Consider the following 20,725-nt stretch of genomic DNA (forward strand, 5'->3'; position numbering starts at 1 on the left):
ACCTGATCCTCTTACCTCCCATTCTACTGGCTTGTGGGGGGGGGTGTGTTAGCGTGGAGGGATGGTCCAATGCGTGGGTCCAAAACATGAGCACCACTCTGCTGATGAGAAAGGCCTGGTTTCCTTGGGAACCCAGGTTCCAAGTGGGATGCCAGAAGTTGCATCCTCTTGGTAAGGAAGTATTCTTGGTGCCTCAGTGTTCCCACCTCTGTAATGGATGGAACTACCTAAACCGGTCACTCCTGAAGATTTGGAAAGATGGTCCTATTTGCTTAGTATGTCCAGCTCCCAACAGGATTACTGTAGTAAGCAGAGGTTTAAGGTATTGCTTCCCTGCCCACAAGATAGTTCAGGTCAACCCTCATATAACCGAGTGAAGCTCAGACCTCATTCCCACAGCAGCGAGACTAAGGAACCACAGGAGCTGCGTTCATGCCCCGGCTTTGCCATTAGCCAGCCCTGGGTCTGGGGCAGTGCACCCTCCCCCTCTGAGCTTCATCCCTAGTCCATGGTGGGGGAAGAGCTGTTGGACATGACCTCTAAGCCCCCTCCAGCCCTCATGGTCTAGGAACCTGTGGATTTTAACATCAGCCAACCCAGTTGGTGGCCAGATCAATCTGTACTGAGCCAGATGTGGCCCTGCTTGTCCAGGCTGAGACATCAGCGCCCCCCCCTAGGTCTCATGGCCAGGCTTGGCCGACTTCCTGACAAAGCTGAAGCAGCACTTCCAGCAGGTGTGAGTGGGGTTTGCACACTCCTGCCCCACCTCCCCTTGCCCCACCCCTCATCCTCTGCCCCTGCACCCCTGCAAACTCCATCAATTCCAAATCCATCAAAGTCCAAACTCAGCAGAATGGTTGGGCACCCTCTCGCCTCCACCTTCAACCAGCTCTTTCCCAGGTACTGGCAACACCAGAGCAGAGCTTACCAGGCTCTCCCAGGCCGGCCACTGTTGTAAGTGTGGCACCTACAACTTCCCAACTAGAAGTGAATTTTAATAGGGCAGCAAAGAGCCTTCAACGTTTGTAAATCCATACTGGCAGAGAGCTGGAATGTCCCTTAGGGACCGTGTCACCTTGCCCCCTCTGAGAGCACTGAGGAGAGAAGGGGAAGGTTAGGTGAAATGCCAGCGCGGGGACAGTGGTGAGGAGATATTTTGAAGCAAGGCAGTCTTTCTCTCCTCCAACTGCACCAAATAAGGCGGGCCCTATTTCCGAGCAGTCATCCTGGCTGGATGCCTTGGGATAGCATCGCGTGAGCACAGAGCCCAAGGGCCAGCACTTTTCCTACCCCAGGGAGGCGGGCCGAATCTGCAGGCGTGCGTGTGACCCCGGAGTCCCTTACCACAGAGGCCGGGTGGCCCCTCCTGCTGTCCTCACGGTCGGCTGGAGTGGCCTGAGCCACAGCCGCTGGCAGCACGACACGGCGTGAAGAGTGTAAGTGCTTCTGCAGCTCTGGACTCACCTCCCGGCACTGCCACAGCTAGGAGTGACCTCGAGCAGTCACTCTAGCCCTTGTTTCCCTACGAGTAAAATGAAGACGGTCACAGTACCACCTTCACGAGGTACAAGAGTCTAGTGAGAAAATGTGCACAAAGCATCTAGTCCCACCCTGGGCCTGACATAGTAAACACTCAATTAATGTTAGCCTCTATTCGTTGGAGTGGACATCACCTTCTCCATTCCCTTCCAAGGTGCCTGAGTGTCTGGAGGCACCAGAGGGTGGCCTGGGGAGACCATGTGGGGTGGAAGTGGGGGGTCTCACGCCTCCTGTGTCTTGTTCTTGGCAGGAGTAAGTTCCTGTGGCTGCACTGCTTCTTCGCTTTCTTATACTTTGTCACCAACTTCCTCTTCATGACTCATCACTGCTTAGGGTTTGTGCCCAAGAAGAGCTACAAGGTGAGTAAGTGAAAAGAGCTACGAGAACAACACCCTCTCGGCTAGAGGCTCTCCCCAGCTGGACACCATCCCACTCAAATACTTCAGAGGCATCCCAGCTTGGTGTGTTCTGCACACCTGGGCGGGGGGCAGTCTCACCTGAGTAGGGCAAGCCTCCCCCACTTATCCCTGGGAATCGTCACCTGGCACATCTGTCCGGGCTGTTAAACCACTAATACACTTCCAAACCAATTGGTAAATAGCTGCTCCCAGGTACCTCCTCCTCCTGCAACCCTGCTGCCTTGGACCCTCTCCAAGGACCCCTGGACCTCCTCACCATCAGAAAACTAAAGGCTTAACTAAGCCCTGAACCTGCGGGGGGCCTCCATCTTCAGCAGCCAGTGCCCCCTGCTGACCCTCTGGGTAGATATTTTGACTCCTTTGCCCACTCTTGCTGTGCCCAAGCTCCTTGCCCTTCCACCATCTCCCTGAGGTCAGAGACCCCATGTCCTGCCCCGGTGTTGTCCCCACTGTCTTGGTTTGTGTTTCCCCCATCCTACCTCCAAAGCAGACCTTGAGACAGGGATTTGAGTAGCATTCACTCATTTGGAAGGTGATCCCAGGAAGGACCACTCGGTGGATAGGGTCTTCTGCGGGGGAAGATGGCAGGTAAAAGTGAGATCAGCTCCTCCAAGCTGTCCATCCTAAAGGACGGATTCACTTTACCCCACCCCAGAATGCAAATGCACATACCCCTGAAAGGTAATCCCAAATGTTCCAGCCTGCCAGCCATGGAGGCTCGCGCACCCCTGACCAGCCTGGACTTGGCCACTTCAGCTTTCCTTCTCACCACCAGAAGCTTCTGCCCAGGCTCCCCTCTCTTGCAGCACAGTTTACCAGACTGTCGCCTTGAGGCGCTGGCTCAGGAAGACATTTCCCACTCACAGAATAAAATGTGCACTTTGGGGGGCTTCCACATTCCCTCCCCAGAGTCTAGCTCACCTCCTAACTCCCCTGCGCAGTCTGATGAGAGGGACAACCCAGCGAGGTGGGACGTCACTTGGAGCAGCGGAGGTGCAGGGAGACTGTAAATCAGCAAGAGAGCATGAGCAGCCCTTGCAGGGCATGGAGCTGTGGTCCTTCCCCAGGCCCTGTCTGCAGCCTCTGGCTCTTCCTCCCTCGATCACAGCCGTCTATGGCAAGGGGGGCACAGAGATTAACAGAGGTGTAGCTTCCCTGGCTGCAGCTTCCCACAGCCTGCTGACCTCAGGGACACAGGCTGGGGAAGCTGACACTTGGCTTACCCAGCAAGGAGGCGGCCTGATGTGAGTAGAAAACCTACTCCAGGTGGTTCTGGGCCACCTGAAGACCCAGACTCCAGGAGTCCTGTGTGAGCACAGGCTTCTTTCTCCACTGACCTTCCCCACCTAGGTCACAAGGACACTAATGATCACCTATGTCCCCACGGACATCCAAGACCCAGAAATCATCATTAAGCATTTTCAGTAAGTGGGTCGGGTGGGCTGAGGCATGGACTGCCTCCTCCTGGTAACCCTGCCTGGGTCCTCATGTGGGTAGTGATGCACAGGATGGTGGAGTGGGGCTGTGGCTCACCCTAGATTCAGCTCAGGATCAACCTTTCAGAATGGGGGAGGCCCTGGTTGGGGCCAGAGCAGGGTTTCTGAAGTCAGGGAGTTTCTGCATGGCATGGGTGTGATGGGGGATGCCTTTCCCTTGTACCTCCAACTGTGGAGCCCAGGGAGCTGCCAGACCACAGTTATCTAGAGCAGGTCATCTTGAGGCAACTTTTGTGACCCGAGTTCCTAGCCACAGGAGCTAATTATCTCTCCATGAGCAGCAATTTCCAGCTCCGCTCCCTGGCCCTGTTCTGTGTCATCTGGGAAAGATGGGGCAACTCTCAGATGAACAGGGATCAACCCTGACATCCAGCCTTAGGCGCAAGGGGTGGATTCTACCATCCAAGCACCAGGAACCACGGGTAGCTGAGCCCCCTAGCCCTGTAGGCTGTAGCTCTGGGTAGGGGGTGGGGGTGGGGAGGGGGGAGGTCCCCAGCCCTACAGAATGACTCAACCTCCATGTTTGTGGCTTCAGTGAGGCCTATCCAGGGTGCGTAGTGACCAGAGTCCACTTCTGCTACGACGTCAGGACCCTGATTGACTTGGACGATCAGAGGTGAGGCTGTAGCGGGACCTGTCTGAACCTGGGGTGGGGAGAGAAGGAGAGGTTGTGGCTCTGCTGGCACCCTGACCACAAGATCCTTCTCCTGTTGCCCATTGGCTGACAGGCGCCATGCAATGCGGGGCCGGCTCTATTATACCGCCAAGGCCAAGAAGAAGGGGAAGGTGATGATCAAGATCCACCCCTGCTCCCGGCTGTGCTTCTGCAAGTGCTGGGTTTGCTTTAAAGAGGTAACTGGCAAGGGCATCGGGGGACACAGCGGAGGGGCTAGGGCACCGGGTCTCCAGGCTTTGTCCAGGGCTCTGGGCAGTGCCCCTTGCCCGCGCCCTGGGGCCACAGGCCTCATTCAGGTCTGCTCTGTGCTGCGGCACCTGGCTCCTGCTTTCCTTTCCACCCGTCCTATCTCCCTGTTGAGAGGAGTCTTCCGTGGGGCCCCCTCCAGAGCGATCCAGGGAGGCTTGTTCTTGCCCCCTCCTGGGCTTGGATGGGAGGACCAGCGAGGTCACAGCAGGCTGCTACAGGCTCCCAGGCCTCAGGCTTTCAGAGAGCTAGGACAGGAATATTTGAAAGCAGTGGATTCAGTCTTATCGCCCAACCACCGTGGCTAGAAGGAGGTCTTGGCAGGACTGAACTCTAGCAAGTCCAGAAAAAGAATCATCCCCTTTCCTGAAAATGCTACAAACACATTCTATCACTCCTCTGGAGGCTACTCGGAGTCCAAAGGCACCCCCTTACCCACAGCGATGCCTCGCTTTTGCTAGATCTAAGAACAGGGAGCTAATCTCAGAGTCATAGCCTCTTCCTCTTCTAGAGCTGGGATCTTGGAGCCCACCTGGGGTCCTGAGCTTTTTGCCGGGCTTCCAAGGGAGCCGGGGATGGAACCAAGACCTCGGGCCTGCCGCCTGAGTGGAGAGAGGCCTCACATCCAAGCGTGAGGCCTGGAGCTCTGGCTGCTCCAGCTCTGAGGGCCACATCTCACCCCAGGTAGACGCAGAACAATATTATAGTGAGCTGGAGGAGCAGCTGACTGATGAGTTCAACGCTGAGCTCAACCGCGTTCGGCTGAAGCGTCTGGACCTGATCTTTGTCACCTTCCAGGACTCCAGGATGACAAAGCAGTGAGTGCCAGGGCCAGCTGCTTGCTGTGCCCAGCCCAGCCCTGACAGTGGGCCTCTGCTTCTCTGAAACCATCCTCTTTCACCCCCATTCCAGCCAAGGGGAGGAGGAGAGAGAGCCTCCCTCCAGTTTGCCATATTCTGCCCTCCCCTCGACTCCTCCATGCTCCTCATGGGCATGGCAGCCGCCATCTTGCTTTCTAGAGCATGGCCACATCCGTCTTCCCCCAGCTGCCAGGCTCAGCTTGTCTCCAGAGATGCCCAGGCCCTGGGCTCTTCACTCCCCTATGTTCTTGCTTCAGCACAGAAGTGGTCAGAGTAGCTGTTGACCTCTTGGTTCCTCTCCCAGGCCTTGACAAGAATGGCACCCGGTTCTCCCTCATTGCATATCACCCCTCCCCTCACCACGAGTGACAGAGTCAGGGTAGAGAAGCCCTGCTTGCCATTTCTCCTCTCCTGCTGCAAGCCTCCCCTCATTCAGAGCCCTACTGCCTTCTCTCTCTTCCGTGCCAGCCTCTGGCAGCCCCACCTTGATAGGGAGTGGATGAGGGCCACTCCGGAATGTTCTGGAAGGAATCTTAGGACTGGGTCAAGTAGATGGGAGCCTCAGAATCAGTCTTTGGAGGATTATGGGGCCCTCCTGTCCCCTAGGGAGCCTGATCACTCACAACATTTGTCCTCACCCACCCCAACCCTACCAAGGAGCAGTGGCACAGGCTAGAGTTTAGTCTCAAAAAATTGTGTACAATTTTGCAAGTCACTTACACCCTCAAATTTCTTACCTATCAAATTTGATTACTTATATCTTCCCTGTCCTCCACCCAGAGGGTTAAGAAGGGATACGTGTTCTAGTTAGTGTATGTGTTATGTAAAATAATACATCTACATAAGACAATAACTTTCTGAGAACACTCTGTAGAGAGGATCTAAGGTTTAATTACAGCAGATGTGTGAATGAGAAAACCAAAGATGAGGCTCCAGTGCCAGCACCTACCCCTCTTTGGTTGTGTCTTCAGTAATCTGTGCAATTAAGACGATGTTAATCACCAATTAGCACAGCCTCATGCACTGTGTAGAACTCAATAGTCGGTAGCTACGGATACTAAGATGGGGCTGAAATGAATACCTCTCCTGTCAGCCTCACAGAAGGAGCGGGCCTTTGTGCTGTCACTACTGTTAAGGGGAAAAGACATGAACTGAGAACCGTGTGGCCCCCTTTTTTCCTGGACAGTCCCTCCCTCTAATGCCCCTTTTGTTCAGTGACTAGGCCTTGGGGACTGCCCACTTACAAGGTCGAGAGAGACATATCCAAGTCTCCAGGAATTCCCAGGAAGTGGATGAGCCTCTACCTGTGGGATGGCCACAGCAGCCCCGGGCCCCTGGCATGAGCCCTCCCCACCCCCGCAGACCATCGTCCTCACCCCAGACCTCTGTCTGCTCCCGCATCTCCGCAGCATCCTGGAGGATTACAAGTTCATCCAGTGCGGTGTGTCGGCCCAGCAGTCCTCGGTGACCACCATCGTCAAATCCGACCACTGGAGGGTTGTCCTTGCCCCACACCCCAAAGACATTATTTGGTAAGCCCTCTCTGTCCCTCCCCTCTCCTTTGAGCTCCTCTGGGACTGAAGAAGGCTGTAGGACGGGGAAGGGAATCAGGGCCTGTCCTCCTGCTTCACTGCCCACACACGGCCCCCGCTGGGCTGTTTCTCTTGTGGGCATCACAGCCTCCTCCCACGCCCAAGCCCACCCCACCACAAGCGTGGAAGGCACCCAACCTTTGGGGAAAGAGTTTTTCCTGCAGAAAGAATTCGGATCGTTGTTTTGGCTTGCCTGTGGGAGATACTCAGAGGCTTTACAAGTGGTGTGACTGAGGGGAAGGCCCAGGGCTGTCTCATGCAGGTGTGGGTGGGCCCATGGGGTTGAATTAGACCAGGGCAGCCTGGTCCACAGCTGGCATGCAGGAAACAGCACGGGCTGTGTCTGAGGGCTGAGACCCGGGGTCCTAAGTGCGTCTCCCTCCTCCGTCCTGCCCAGGAAACACCTGTCTGTCCGCCGCTTCCATTGGTGGGCCCGCTTCATCGCAATCAACACCTTCCTCTTCTTACTCTTCTTCTTCCTCACCACGCCTGCCATCATCATCAACACCATCGACATGTACAACGTCACCCGCCCCATCGAGAAGCTGAAGGTGCCTCCTCTGCTCAGGCCAGGCGCGGGGGCCCCAGGGAGATGAAGGAAGAACTCAGGCGAGGAGGGGGTGGGAGGCCCACTGGGACGTGACTCCGATGCCCGTACACTTGTGACAGTGGCAGCGGTGTAAATGGTGGCACAGTGCTTCCTGTGCTCTAAAGGGCATGAGTGTGGGTCGTTGCCCATCTTAGTACCGGGGCTGAAGAGTGCAGGAGCCCCAGGCAAGTTCTGGGGTGAGTTTTGGGGGGGGTGGGCTTGGAGGGCTCCTTTTCATTGGGCCAAGCTAGAGGTACAAAAGGGGCAGCAGAAGGTGTGGCAAGCGTGACAGCTCTGTTCTCCCCACGTTCTCTGGAGCCGGGCTCCCTGCTCTGAAGACAGGGTTGAGGGTGGGGCAGGCAGAGGTTAGTTCCAAGGCAGCCCTTCTAGAGGAGAAGGGCCTCCAGCTCTGTCTCCAGTTCCCGCACTTCCAGACACACCCACACCTGGCTGGGCGTGCGCAGCGGCTCACAGGAGTCGTCCCTGGAGGGAAGGGCTGCTTCATATGGACAGAGGTGTTCGAGGAACTGGACGGGCTCGTTTCCAAGTTCTATAGCCTCAGGGCTATTGTAGTGATCCTAGAAGGCCCCTCCTTTCCTGTTATCCCCGTGCCTGTTCCAGCAAAACACACGCATCCACGCGTGCACGCACGCTCGTGCATGCAGTCAAGCCAAGCACTTCTGCTGCGGCCGCTTACCTTTGCCCTCCTTTGTCAACTTCACAATAGGCCTCAGGCAAGGGGACCACAGCTCTCCCTGGGAATTCTTGCTCCATAGCCTCCCCCTCTTCGCCACTTCTCACACATCACAGCAAAAGCAGCATCTCCTCCCTGAGGTCTGAGACAGGAGTGACCGCAGCTGGCTGTGGCCTTAGGGCCAGGTCACTAGGGGCAGCCTAGGGCACCCCTCCAGTGACCTCAGCGTCGAAGGCCTGCACTCCTTGGGGATGTCACTTGACCTTGGGGTGTCAGCCTCCGGCCACCCCAGCCAGGCAGACCCCTGACCAGGAAGGCGGGTCAGAAAGGCCAGGCGCACTGTGCAGCCTCGGGGACACCAGGCCTGCTCTGGGACTGAGCTGGAGAAGAGGCCAGGGATGTGGGAGAAGGCGAGGAGAATGGAGCTTCTTGCATTGACGTCTCTCCGCCCTCCTCCGCTCCACCCCTACAGAGCCCCATCGTGACCCAGTTCTTCCCCTCCCTGTTGCTCTGGGCCTTTACGGTGATAATGCCTCTGATCGTCTACCTCTCCGCCTTCCTTGAAGCCCACTGGACCGGGTGAGCTGGGGGCCTCCCCTCCTAGCCCTGCTCTTGGCACCTGCTTCTTCCTCTGCCCCCCCAAACCCCACCAGCTTAGTACTCTGGCTTCCTGTCTGGGCTCAGGAATGGAATAGATACGGGGTGGCTTTGATGCCTGAAACCATCCCAAAACACTAACAGATATTTTTTTCTTTGGAAAGAGGGGACGGGTTTGCCTCTGGGCCTCTGGCCTCAGGGATGCTGAGATAGGGCCACCATACCAGGCATGTGGGGTCAAAACCCAGCCCTCCTCGGGCTGCTCCCTCAGCCTCCAGCCACGCGCTGAGGGTCTGGAGCTGTGGGCAGAGATAGGCAGTGCCAGGAATTCCAGGTAGAGGGCAGAGGATGAGAGTGAGAGAGCAGGACTTGTTTGGAAAATGTCAGAAGAGCTGCTATGGCCATAGCAGAGGAGCCCCTGCACTCAATCTGACTGTAGACCCATGTAGCCTACACAGTGCCCACATCTTAAACAATTAAGAGCTATTTCCTATCTATTAACACTAATAGTTCTATGGTAGGAGCTAATTAGTTGGAAAGGATTTACCGTATGCTGGGGCAGGTGGACCTGCTTTGGCCTGAAGGCTGCGTGGGTCTCAAAAGTTATTTCCTGCACCCAAAGTTTCTATCATCCTATCAGGCAGTAAGCCAGGAGGTTTATCTTAACAAATCCTTCCTGGTCTTTCCTCTGGCCAAGAACAGGGCTCATGTTGCTTATTGAAACTCTGCAAGAATTCTGAGTATCATTAGTAATGTCCCTTGAACAGAGATGTCAAGTATATGGTATGTGTGTGCCTTCCCTTCCTTTTCTTATGCCCAAGGCAGACATCGCTAGTTGATCATGCTATTCTTTCCTGCTGCTCCCAGCCACAGCACAGCTCACAGTGCTCCGTGGAGATGGCACTGGTATGCACTATGAAACCATTTTCTAGGCCAGGTAGCCGTCTCTCTCTCTCTTCATGCTGTAGTAAGGCGTTTGGTTCTTATCATGTCTCTCTTTGTTTCCTTCTAGATCGACTCAGAATCTGATCATAGTGCACAAGTGCTACATCTTTCTGGTGTTTATGGTGGTCATTCTGCCCTCTATGGGACTGACCAGGTACCTCACCTCCAATTCTCTCTCCTCTGTCAGCCAGGCTCACCCTAGAGTTGGAACCTCCTCTTTCAGACACTGTAGGCCCACCTCTGGTTGCTGCAAATCCATTCCTCAAATGACAGTCCAGTGCCTGTCATGAGCTTAGCATGAGCCAAGTATCATGTGAACTCTAGGCTGTCAGCCATGAACTCTGCCCTCAAAGAGCTTATCCTCCAGCTGGGGAAACAAGCCGTAGCTATCAGCTAACTGACAGCCCAAGGTGGGAAGAATGTGCAGTAGAAATTCAGAAGAGGGAGAGAACACTGTGGGAGCAATGGCTGGCCAAGGTTTGCTAGAGGGGAGGCCTTGAGCTGAAAGGCCAAAGGGTTAGGGCCCAGCATTAAGAAGAGAGGCAGTGTGGATTGGCCAGCTAGAATATTAAGATGCAAGAGTCTTTGGGGATTGGGCAAGGGAGGTTGAAAGGAAGGAGGCCAGCCCAAGAGGAACTGAACCCCAGGCCTTAGGTCATAGATTCATTAACTGAAGTGTCTGCTTTATTCTTGTGCTTTTTCTTGTGCTTTATTCTTTATTCTTTATTCTAGTTTGGATGTCTTTTTCCGCTGGCTCTTTGACATCTACTATCTGGAACAGGCATCCATCAGGTTCCAGTGAGTACTAGAGTGCATGTTTCAGGTGTACTCCCAATGTGCATTGGGGCTTCACACCAGGTGGATATGTGTACCCTTTATTTGCTCATATAGGTAGAGATGAATGCATGTTAACACTCTCATTAGGCAGCCTCTTAACATTTCCTGTGCCAGGGACCCCTTTGGGGGTAAAGCCCAGGGACTCCTTCTCTTAATGAAGTTTTTGAACTAATTGTAGATTCAAAGGAAATTGCCCCCCAAAATGTCCTATGTACCTTTTTCTTTTTTTTTTTTTTGCGGTACGCGGGCCTCTCACTGTTGTGGCTTCTCCCGTTGCGGAGCACAGGGTCCGGACGTGCAGGCTTAGCGGCCATGGCTCATGGGCCCAGCCGCTCCGCGGCACGTGGGATCTTCCTGGACCGGGGCACAAACCCATGTCCCCTGCATCGGCAGGCAGACTCTCAACCACTGCACCACCAGGGAAGCCCCCTATGTACCCTTTATCCAGTTTCCCCCAATGGTAACATCTTGCATAACTATAGTACAATATCACAACCAGGAAATTGATGTTGAAACAATCCACAGAGCTTGTTCAGATTTTGCCGGTTTTACATGTACTCTGAGTAGATTTCTTTAAATGTACAAAATACCTGGGTTATAACAAAAACCAATTATGCTGAAACATAGTTATCAAAATATTTTAAAATTCAAATTTGTAATGCAATCTCTATTAACACATTTAATAATAGGCCGATGCATTCTAAAGGTAGGCAAGCAAAAGTTACATTTTATTGTTTTAAAGGCATCGGTGTGAAAGCTGATGTTACTTAGCTAGAAGAAGAATATTAAATTGGGCAGGGGAGTGGATTTTTTTTTTTTGCGGTACGCGGGCCTCTCACTGCTGTGGCCTCTCCCGTTGCAGAGCACAGGCTCCGGACGCTCAGGCTCAGCGGCCATGGTTCACGGGCCCAGCCGCTCCGCGGCATGTGGGATCTTCCCGGACCAGGGCACAAACCCGTGTCCCCTGCATCACCAGGCGGACTCTCAACTATTGCGCCACCAGGGAAGCCCCGGGAGTGGATTTTTGACAAGGCAACATGCAGGTCGTGTTAGATATCCAGCCAATTTCTTTTTTGTTTTGTTTTGGTTTTAGGGCTCCAAATGTTGAAAGTCCCAATTTTCAGAGGTATATTATTGCAAATGACATGCAAGCTTTCATAGCTTGCTTTATAGGGCAAGGACCAGAATTCTCCAAGCTTTCTACAATTAAACTATAACTGTAATAAGTTGATTTTTTTTCCAAGATGAGTGAGTTCATCTTTGGCTAGGTCATTATCTTCAATACAGTTTGTATATGAGAAAGAAAAGAATTGTGAGTTCATGACTCAACTCTGATGCCCTCAAGAAAGAATAGCTTTTGGGCTTCCCTGGTGGCGCAGTGGTTGAGAGTCCGCCTGCCGATGCAGGGGACACAGGTTCGTGCCCCAGTCTGGGAAGATCCCACATGCCGTGGAGCGGCTGGGCCCGTGAGCCGTGGCCACTGGGCCTGCGCGTCCGGAGCCTGTGCTCTGCGGTGGGAGAGGCCACAGCAGTGAGAGGCCCACGTACCGCAAAAAAAAAAAAAAAAGAAAGAATAGCTTTTGAAGGAGTTCTGAAATATGTCCAGGGGGCTTACAGATATCTCTTTTCAAGGAAGGTGACAGAATGGTGTAGATGGAGACACTGGAAAGCAACAGAGATGCCTGGGTCACCAACGTGAGAACAGGCAGTGTGTCCATCCATTCAGCTGGCTGAATGACTACTTGTTGAAGTCGGCCAGCTAGCTATGTCAAACACGCATGTGCAGACAGAAAAATCGCAATCATGTGAATTTAGCATGTCTAATTTAACGGCCTGACTAATAACTAGCATCATTTTGAAGTGATGATGAGCACAAATGGTATCGTAAGAGCTCAGCAATAAGTACAACACGATGTGGACATACCTCATTTCAACCGGTGACAGACTCATGGCTATGGCTGACATCGCTGTGATTTGTTGCCCACACTCTGAATGGAAGGAGGTGCTAAATCGGAGAAAGTAAAGACATAATCTTTTCCCTATTCAAGGTCACAGACCTGCAAAATTCTACTTATGGACTCTCCAGGGTCTGTGGATCCAAGTCAAACAGTCTTTCTTTATTATTTTTTTTGAATTTTATTTTAATTTATTTTTTATACAGCAGGTTCTTATTAGTTATCTATTTTATACATATTAGTGTATACATGTCAATCCCAATCTCCCAATTCATACCACCACCACCACCCGCCCCCCGCTTCCCCCCCTTGGTGTCTATACATTTGTTCTCTACATCTGTGTCTCTATTTCTGCCTTGCAAACCGGTTCATCTGTACCATTTTTCTAGATTCCACATATATGTATTAATATACGATGTTTTTTTTTCTCTTTCTGACTTACTTCACTCTGTATGACAGTCTCTAGGTCCATCCACATCTCTACAAATGACCCAATTTCGTTCCTTTCATGGCTGAGTAATGTTCCTTTGTATACATGTACCACATCTTCTTTATCCATTCGTCAAACAGCCCTTCTTTAGAGCAAGCCAGTGCATGTATCTCCTAACCCATCCACAAATGCCATAGACCACCCCCAGCCCTGCTCAGAAGGGCCCTTGTTAACTTAAACTGGTCTGAGAACACATGTATACAGTCAGCCCTCCATATTCATGGGTTCCACATCTTTGGATTTGACCTACTGCAGATCAAAAATATTCAGGAAAAGAATTCCAGAAAGTTCCCAAAAGCAAAACTTGAATTTGCTGTGTGCAGGCAGCTACTTGCACAGCATGTATGTTGTATTTACAGCTGTTTACATTGTGTTAGGCATTATAGATGATCTAGAGATGATTTAGAGTATACAGGAGGATGTGCCTAGGTTATATGCAAATATTATGCCAGTTCCTATAAGGGACTTGAGCATCCCTGGATTTGGTATCCGCAGGGGCTCCTAGAACCAATCCCTCACAGATACGGAGGGATGACTGTATTTGAAAGCTATTCTCCCCATCTCTACCTCCACCCATCCCCACTTCCTCAATTCGTTTCCTCTCTCTCCTCTTCCCTCCCACTACCTCTGCCCTTTCCCTCTTCCCCGGCTTCTGTGGCTGTCTTCCACCCAGGTGTGTGTTCCTGCCAGACAATGGCGCCTTCTTTGTCAACTACGTGATCACGTCAGCTTTGATTGGCACAGGCATGGAACTGTTGCGCCTGGGGTCACTCTTTCTGTACACCACCCGCCTCTTCTTCTCCAGGTCGGAGCCAGAGAGAGTCCACATCAGAATGGTGAGGGCCAGGCCCTTCCCTGAGCACAGCCCTCAGAGTTTCCCTTGGGCGGGTGTCAGGAAGGGGGCCTGTTAGCAGCACGGAGGGACCGGAGGTGGGAGGCATGGTGAGGTGGGGCGAGGTGCTTCTCGGACACCAGGGTTGGAAGGGAGGTTGCCATCCCAGACAAGGAGCACAGAAGCAGCCAAGCCAAGTGGACCAGGCCACCTCAGGAGGACCCCTGCCTTCTGCCCCAGAACCAGGCCATGGACTTCCAGTATGGGCGCGAGTACGCGTGGATGTTGAACGTCTTCAGCGTGGTGATGGCGTACAGCATCACCTGCCCCATCATAGTTCCTTTTGGTGAGTCATCCCTGAAGCTCCCTGGGGACTGCACACCCTCGGACTGGGAGCCCCGCAGCATCCAGCCTCTCTCTCTCAGGAGGAGACCCGGGACAGCCTGTCGGAAGGGTGGGGAGGGGCCAGGTCAGAGCCAAGCCAGTCAGGGGTTGGGTGGCTGTTTACATAGGATGTTTGTTGACAGAATAGGTTCTAGGGGCTCAAGGGAAGCTGCTGGTCCCAGAGGTCAGCACCATGGAGCTCCCACAGCCTGTTCTTGGCCCTTGCCACTCTGACAGACCTGAATCTAGCATCTCAGGCCTGCGGGGCAGGGGGGAGCCTTGGGATGGCCGCTGAGTGTGCCTCCATCTCCCGGCCCCCAGGGCTACTCTACCTGTGCATGAAGCACGTCACGGACCGCTATAACATGTACTACTCCTATGCGCCCACCAAACTCAACGAGCAGATCCACATGGCCGCCATCCACCAGGCCGTCTTCGCGCCGCTCCTGGGTCTGTTCTGGATGCTCTTCTTCTCCATCCTGCGATTAGGTAGGTACCAAGCCCGCCCCACCATCCCGCCTCTGCCCGTTCCCCATTGCTCCGCCACCCCTCAACGACAACTCTGTAGGAGCAGAAAAAGCCTGGGAAGAGCAAGGTGTTACTCGTGGAACAGGGCAAAGCCCAGTGCCTTCTCTAGGCCTAGAGGGCTCGTGTTAGAGTCCCGGCAGAACTTGGAAGCTAAGCGGAGGACCAGCGTGGTCCAAATCACATACATTTTGGTTTACAACTTTCAGGGCAAAACAAACAAACAAAAAATAAAAAAACATCCTATTCCTTCATTCTAACTCAAGGCTGGCAGGAAATAAAATATTAGCTATCAGGCTCCATTCACAAGACATTCCCTCTGGGATCCTAGAAGATGCCTGGTCTTATGTGCTGTCAAAAACCTGGAGGAAGATTCAGAGCCTGCCCCAGCAGCCAGCTTGGCTACACAAAGCTGCTGTCCCCGCCCAGCTGAGCTCAGGGACACCCTCACAGAGAGAGTCCCCACAGGCCACAGACTGGAACCCCCCGGCTCTCTCCCCTCAGAGTCACCCGTGCCCCAGGCAGCAGTCTCTGCCAGCCCCTTCCCAGTCTCAGAAAAGGCTCATGCTGGCCTCCCCGTCCGCCTTCTTCCGCATCCCCCACACTTGCCTTCCCTCAAGACACCTGACCTTAACCTTCTCAGTGGTGTGGAGAAGGGCAAGTCCATGTTTTCTCACTGCCTGTCACAGTGGTGTCAGGCAACATTCAGCTCACAGTTATTTATGTGCATTGTCCATTTGTTGTCGCCCCTGAAGCCTTTCCTGCCCCAGCAGACTTCATTTTATTAATAATGCGTTCTTTCTAAGTATAAAGAACTACATGTTTATTATCAAAAAGAGAGAAAATTGAAAGATCACAATTTGAATGACCTACCAGCCCCCCTACAGCCTCACGTCTATCGCTCCCACACCTCACTCTGTGCATACGTTTTGGGGGACAGGGCAAAGTAGAAGGAATTTATTGGTTTACTCTTACTTTACAAAATTGTGATATCCATTTTATACTATTCAGACTTGTATCCTGAGTTTCTTCACTGAACATTATGTTCTGAGCAATTTCTTGCATTATCAAAATACTGTTGAGTACACGCCTTTTAACGTCTGCGTTAAATTCTGTCACTTTTAGTCAGTTCTCCATTGTTGGGATCTTGAAGTTGTTTATCATTTTTTGCTTTTATAAAAACACAACAGTAAACACCATTATGCAATAACTTCTGACTGTAAAGACTGATTTTCAATATTCATGTAGTTACAAAACTGCTACCATAAAAAAGTTACCAAACATCCCCAAACAAAAATTCTGAATTGCTTTTCCATGCCATTAGCACATGTAGCTGAGCACACTCACTTCAAAAGGGCTTACAAGAGCCAGACAGAGAAAGACAAATATCATATGATATCACTTATGTGTGGAATCTAAAAAAAATGATAACAAATGAACTTATCTACAAAACAGAAACAGACTCACAGACTTAGAGAATGCACTTATGGTTACCAGGGCGGAAGTGGGAGAGGGATAGATTGGGAGTTTGGGATTGACATGTACACACTGCTGTATTTAAAACAGATAACCAAGGACCTACTGTATAGCACAAGGAACTCTGCTCAATATCCTGTGATAACCTAAATGGGAAAAGAACTTGAAACAAGAATAGATACGTGTATATGTATAACTGAGTTACTTTGCTGTACACCTGAAACTAACACAACATTCTTAATCAACTATACTCCAGTATAAAATTTAAAAAAATTTTATTTAAAAAAGGGCTTACAAGAAAAGGTGTTGGTCTGAGACTGACTGTATTTTGGGGCAGTGGCATAAATGAGTGACTCAGAGATACTTCCCAGGGACCGTGAGGTGGGTAACTAACATCAAGGAGGACGTTTAATGGGCACCTAAATGGATATTTAAGTCAATTAATTTCTTTTCATGGAATCCACTGGATGCCAAATCCTAAACTAGCCAAATAGCACAGAGGGTTGATGTCCCTGTGTCGGGCTCATTGATCAAGTTGTTAAGGGGAGAACTGGGCAGGGACATCTCTGCCCCAGGCTCCAAACTCCTACAGGGGTGCTGAGCTGGGCCCCAGGCATCTGTCAGCCCGGGCGGCATCTCAGCCAGCACCCCTGCCCACAGCTCTGGTCCTCAAGCACCACGCCCATGCCTTTCCTTCTCCTTGCAGGGCCGCTACATGCCGTCACCTTCTTTTCCCTCTCCACCCTTATTGTTTCCATGATACTGGCCTGCGTTGGCACTTTTCTGGGGAAGCTTCGGAAAGCGTCTGACTATGAGGTGAGTCGCCAGCCTGGCTTTCCTCCGCAGGTTCTCCCGGTCCCAGGGCACACAGCTCCCGGACGCCCACCCGAAGCACCACGATGACGAGAGGCTCTTGCCTTTCTCTCTGATGACGGGATGTGCAGACTCAGTGCCGGGTGTACGTGCTGCATGTGTCCTTGCACTGGCCCCGGAACCACGCCTCCCGGGGCGGGGAAATCCAGAAGACAGCTGTCCTCACCTCTTCTCCGCTCTTTCATCTCCTCCGAACCACAGGCTGCTGGCCCATCCCTCCTACAATGTGAGCCTATTCAGCCACTGAGCTGCGAGGACCATTCCAAGGCACGGAGGGTTGAGAGAGAGGATGGAGTGAAGGAGTAAAAGAGGGGCTGGTAGGGGCTTCCCTGGTGGCGCAGTGGTTGAGAGTCCGCCTGCCGATGCAGGGGACACGGGTTCGTGCCCCGGTCCGGGAAGATCCCACGTGCCGCGGAGCGGCTGGGCCCGTGAGCCATGGCCGCTGAGCCTGCGTGTCTGGAGCCTGTGCTCCGCAACGGGAGAGGCCACAGCAGTGAGAGGCCCACGTACCACAAAAAAAGAAAAAAAAGGGGGTGGTAAAGGATGATAACCTGGGGAAGGGGGACAGTCATCTCACTTTTAAGAACCTCAGGATATTGAACTTGTCTGCAAGGGAGGCCTGGCTCTCTGGGCCCCATGACTCTTTCGGCTCTTTGCCAGTGGGGCCCAGCCAATTATTAGAGAAGGGATCTAATCCATGCCAACAGAACTGTGTGCTCTAGATCAGCACTTCCTAAAGTGGGGTGACCGTAGAGGTGTACTGGAATGATTTCCAGTGGACTAAAAACATTTTGTATTTTTCACGGTTACACATTTATTTTTCTACTTAACCTTGCTTACGGCAACTGACACAGGATTTCTGTTCATAATAGTGAATTGTTTCCCTTTCAAATGAATTTAAATAAGAAAGAAAGTTGATTTAAAGTACTGGCATCCTGCTCAGTCAGAGGAGGGAGCCTCTGAGAAGAGAATCTTCTTGCTTCCCGTGGTTCCGTATCTGTGGCCCTGGGCACAGGTGCCTGCTGCCCTTTTAACCTGGACCCTCCTCCCTCCCCTGGCCCGAGTCCACGCTGCTGAAGGACCAGAGCGAACAACGCCTCTGGCTCTGTCTTCCCAACACAACGATGTCCTGGGATCTGGTTACTCAAGGGTCCATTCTAGAGACAGAAGGTGACAGGGGACCTAACCCCTCATCTCATTACAGAGATAGAGGGGAAATTCTGGCAGGAGAAAAGGTTTTATGGAAGTCAAGGCTTCTCCTAGAGTCAAAGCAGTCTCATCTTTGAACCGCAGCCTCCACTCTGCTCTCTCTCTCCCACCATGGTCCTTGCGAATGGCATATTTCAGAAGGGTCTCCCCAGCTTCCCAGTCCACTCTCTGTCCCCCTGGGCTTCAGCCCTGCCAGCTGGGCTGCGGGTCTGGAAAAATAGAAGATGAGTTGCGTTTAACGGGAGCAGTAGGCCCCTTAAGCCTGAGTTTAAGGTCCAGGCTTCTCTGGACGTGGGGAGGGCGGGGGCACCCCGTGACCCTCCTTGTCTCTCCCGCCGCTGCAGCCCGAGGAGGAGATGGAGACCGTGTTTGACCTGGAGCCCAGCAGCACCTCCTCCACGCCAACTTCCCTTGTGAGTCAGTGCCTTCGCCCTGGGACGTGTCAGGAGGCGGGTGCTTGCAGGGGTGGGCTACTCCAGCAGCATTGCGGGGATACCAGCAGTTAGTGGCCACCCTGGGTACTGGGGTGGAGCCGGGCGTCCCTGTACCCCCGCCTCTGACGCAGCAGGACTTGGCCCAGGTCAAACTGCTGCCGTGGCCCTGGCTGAAGAGCCTTCAGAAAGATAGAAGATCCGAGATTTACTCCAGGACATTCTCTAGAAGGAGCTCAGAGAGGACGAGAACGGTCAGGGCGAACCCAGCCACAGCGAGCTCAGTCGTGTAGACGCAGGGCCGTGCTGGGGCTCGGCCTCAGGACTGAAGGCTGCCTCCAAGGGCGCAGGGGCCAGGCAGAGCGGCGCAGACAGCCGCAGTGAGCTATTGCAAGTCTGCACCGCATGGTAAGGCAGGGGCCGCGCCGGATGGGTGAGCCCGTCAGCTTGTGAAGAGACGAGGCCAGACTCAGAGTGCAGGGGGTCCAGCAGGCTGGGCATTGGCTCCCACACTGTGGCTCAGCCTGGAGGGGCGTGAGCGCTCGCCCGCAGCCCGGCCACAAGTGTGGCTGCAGGGCCACTCATGCATGCACTGAGCAGGGTACCGGGTCAGCCCGTGCCCCGGTGCCAGGGTGCCTTGGGGAGCACTGAGGAAGGGTACCAGCCAGCCTGGGCACTCAGGGAAGGCTTCCCGGAGGAGGGAACATCTAATCCGACCCCAGGAATGGGAGAGTAGGGGTTACCAGGTGGAAGAGTTGTGGGGAAGAGCATTCAAGGAAGAGGATCAGCCTGTGCAAAGACCCCGAAGAGAGAATCTGGAGCACCTGGGAACCTAAGACAGTTTGGGGCCTGGTGCAAATGCAGAGTGGGCGGCAGGGACCGGTGGGAGGGGAGGCCCTTTAGTCCCGGCAGCGTTGGGTGAAAGCTCGCAGACGCAACAGTGGGCGGATGTGCCCACGCCAGGTGCATAGAACTACAGGTCTGCCTCACTCTGAAACGAACCCTACAGATTGGGCCCGATGAGCTCTGGGAGGTGGCAGGCAAGAAGGAGCTCCAGTACCAGAGAGACAACAAAGGTTTCGAAGCAGGAAAGTCTCTCTTCACATAGCACCTCCCCTGGGGCCCTTCCAAGATGACCCCTCTGGAATATTGTAAGCAATTGGTTATTGAAACCTTACAAACTAGACCCTTCACCATTCTCGCTCTTGATCTGTATGATAAACCTGCACAGTAGGGGTTTTTATCCTCAGTTTACAGATGAAGAAACTGAGGCTCAAAAAGGTGAATTAATTTAGACCCTAGAGTACTACTATGCAAGGAAGTGGCAGAAAAAGGTTTGAACCAGGTCTGTCAGACTCTAGAGTTTGAGCTTTAAAAAAAATAATTACTGGAATTGATTTTTTAAAATCTTTCATTATTGTAACAGAGGGGTCTGAGCGTTGTAGATAATTATGGGGAAAAAACAGAGAAGCAAAAAATAAGAAAATAAAAAGTCCATGTTTCTACCACCTAGAGATGACCACTGATACCTTAATGTATATTTTTTCAGATATATAGGTATTTTTTTAATGACATAATACTGTACACTATTTTATAACCTGCATTTTAAGTTAACAATCTCTGTCTTTCTACATATATGCATTTTTACCTCTTCAAATACCCAGTCCATATTCAACTTGCCCTACATGTTCCAGAAATATCTTTTACAGCTTGTCCAGACCGAGATCCAATCCAGTCTCTGTGCTAGATTAATCTGGCACCTGTGCATGTCCCTTTTATTTTAGCACCGTCTCTGTTTTATGATTTGTTGGAGAGACCAAGCCGGTAGTCCTGCAGAATGTCCCAACTTCTGGCTTTTTCTGGCTGTTTCTTCATGGTATCTTACAGGAGGTTACACTATCTCCTGTATTTCCTAAAAACTAGAAGTTAGATCCAAAGGCTTGATAGTTTCAAGTTCAACACTAGGGGCTAGACAGAACACATTACAGGCAGTACTATGAGTCACACCAGGCAATATATAATATCCCATTTATTGCCACTGATGATGCTGAAGTGACTCC

The 20,725-nt window shown here is 52.4% G+C and overlaps 1 protein-coding gene across 2 annotated transcripts in view; it reads left to right on the top strand.

Annotated features, from left to right (window-relative positions):
- The window catches only part of TMEM63C (transmembrane protein 63C), a gene marked incomplete at both ends in the record, with an annotated part of 33,827 nt that overhangs the window by 12,110 nt on the left and 992 nt on the right, over positions 1-20,725 (top strand). The window contains 15 exons of one of the 2 annotated variants that reach the window (XM_081228646.1): positions 1,790-1,898; positions 3,309-3,382; positions 3,990-4,070; positions 4,183-4,306; positions 5,061-5,194; positions 6,646-6,768; positions 7,226-7,379; positions 8,584-8,690; positions 9,721-9,807; positions 10,386-10,451; positions 13,609-13,771; positions 14,008-14,113; positions 14,473-14,640; positions 16,859-16,968; positions 18,579-18,647. In XM_081228646.1, coding sequence (XP_081084772.1) covers positions 1,790-1,898; positions 3,309-3,382; positions 3,990-4,070; positions 4,183-4,306; positions 5,061-5,194; positions 6,646-6,768; positions 7,226-7,379; positions 8,584-8,690; positions 9,721-9,807; positions 10,386-10,451; positions 13,609-13,771; positions 14,008-14,113; positions 14,473-14,640; positions 16,859-16,968; positions 18,579-18,647 — 1,675 coding nt within the window. The remainder of the gene's footprint in view (positions 1-1,789; positions 1,899-3,308; positions 3,383-3,989; positions 4,071-4,182; positions 4,307-5,060; positions 5,195-6,645; positions 6,769-7,225; positions 7,380-8,583; positions 8,691-9,720; positions 9,808-10,385; positions 10,452-13,608; positions 13,772-14,007; positions 14,114-14,472; positions 14,641-16,858; positions 16,969-18,578; positions 18,648-20,725) is intronic. The other variant, XM_081228647.1, reaches the window with a different exon arrangement.

Source organism: Mesoplodon bidens (genome assembly GCF_964165515.1).
Source record: "Mesoplodon bidens genome assembly, chromosome: 3".
Classification (NCBI taxonomy): domain Eukaryota; kingdom Metazoa; phylum Chordata; class Mammalia; order Artiodactyla; family Ziphiidae; genus Mesoplodon; species Mesoplodon bidens.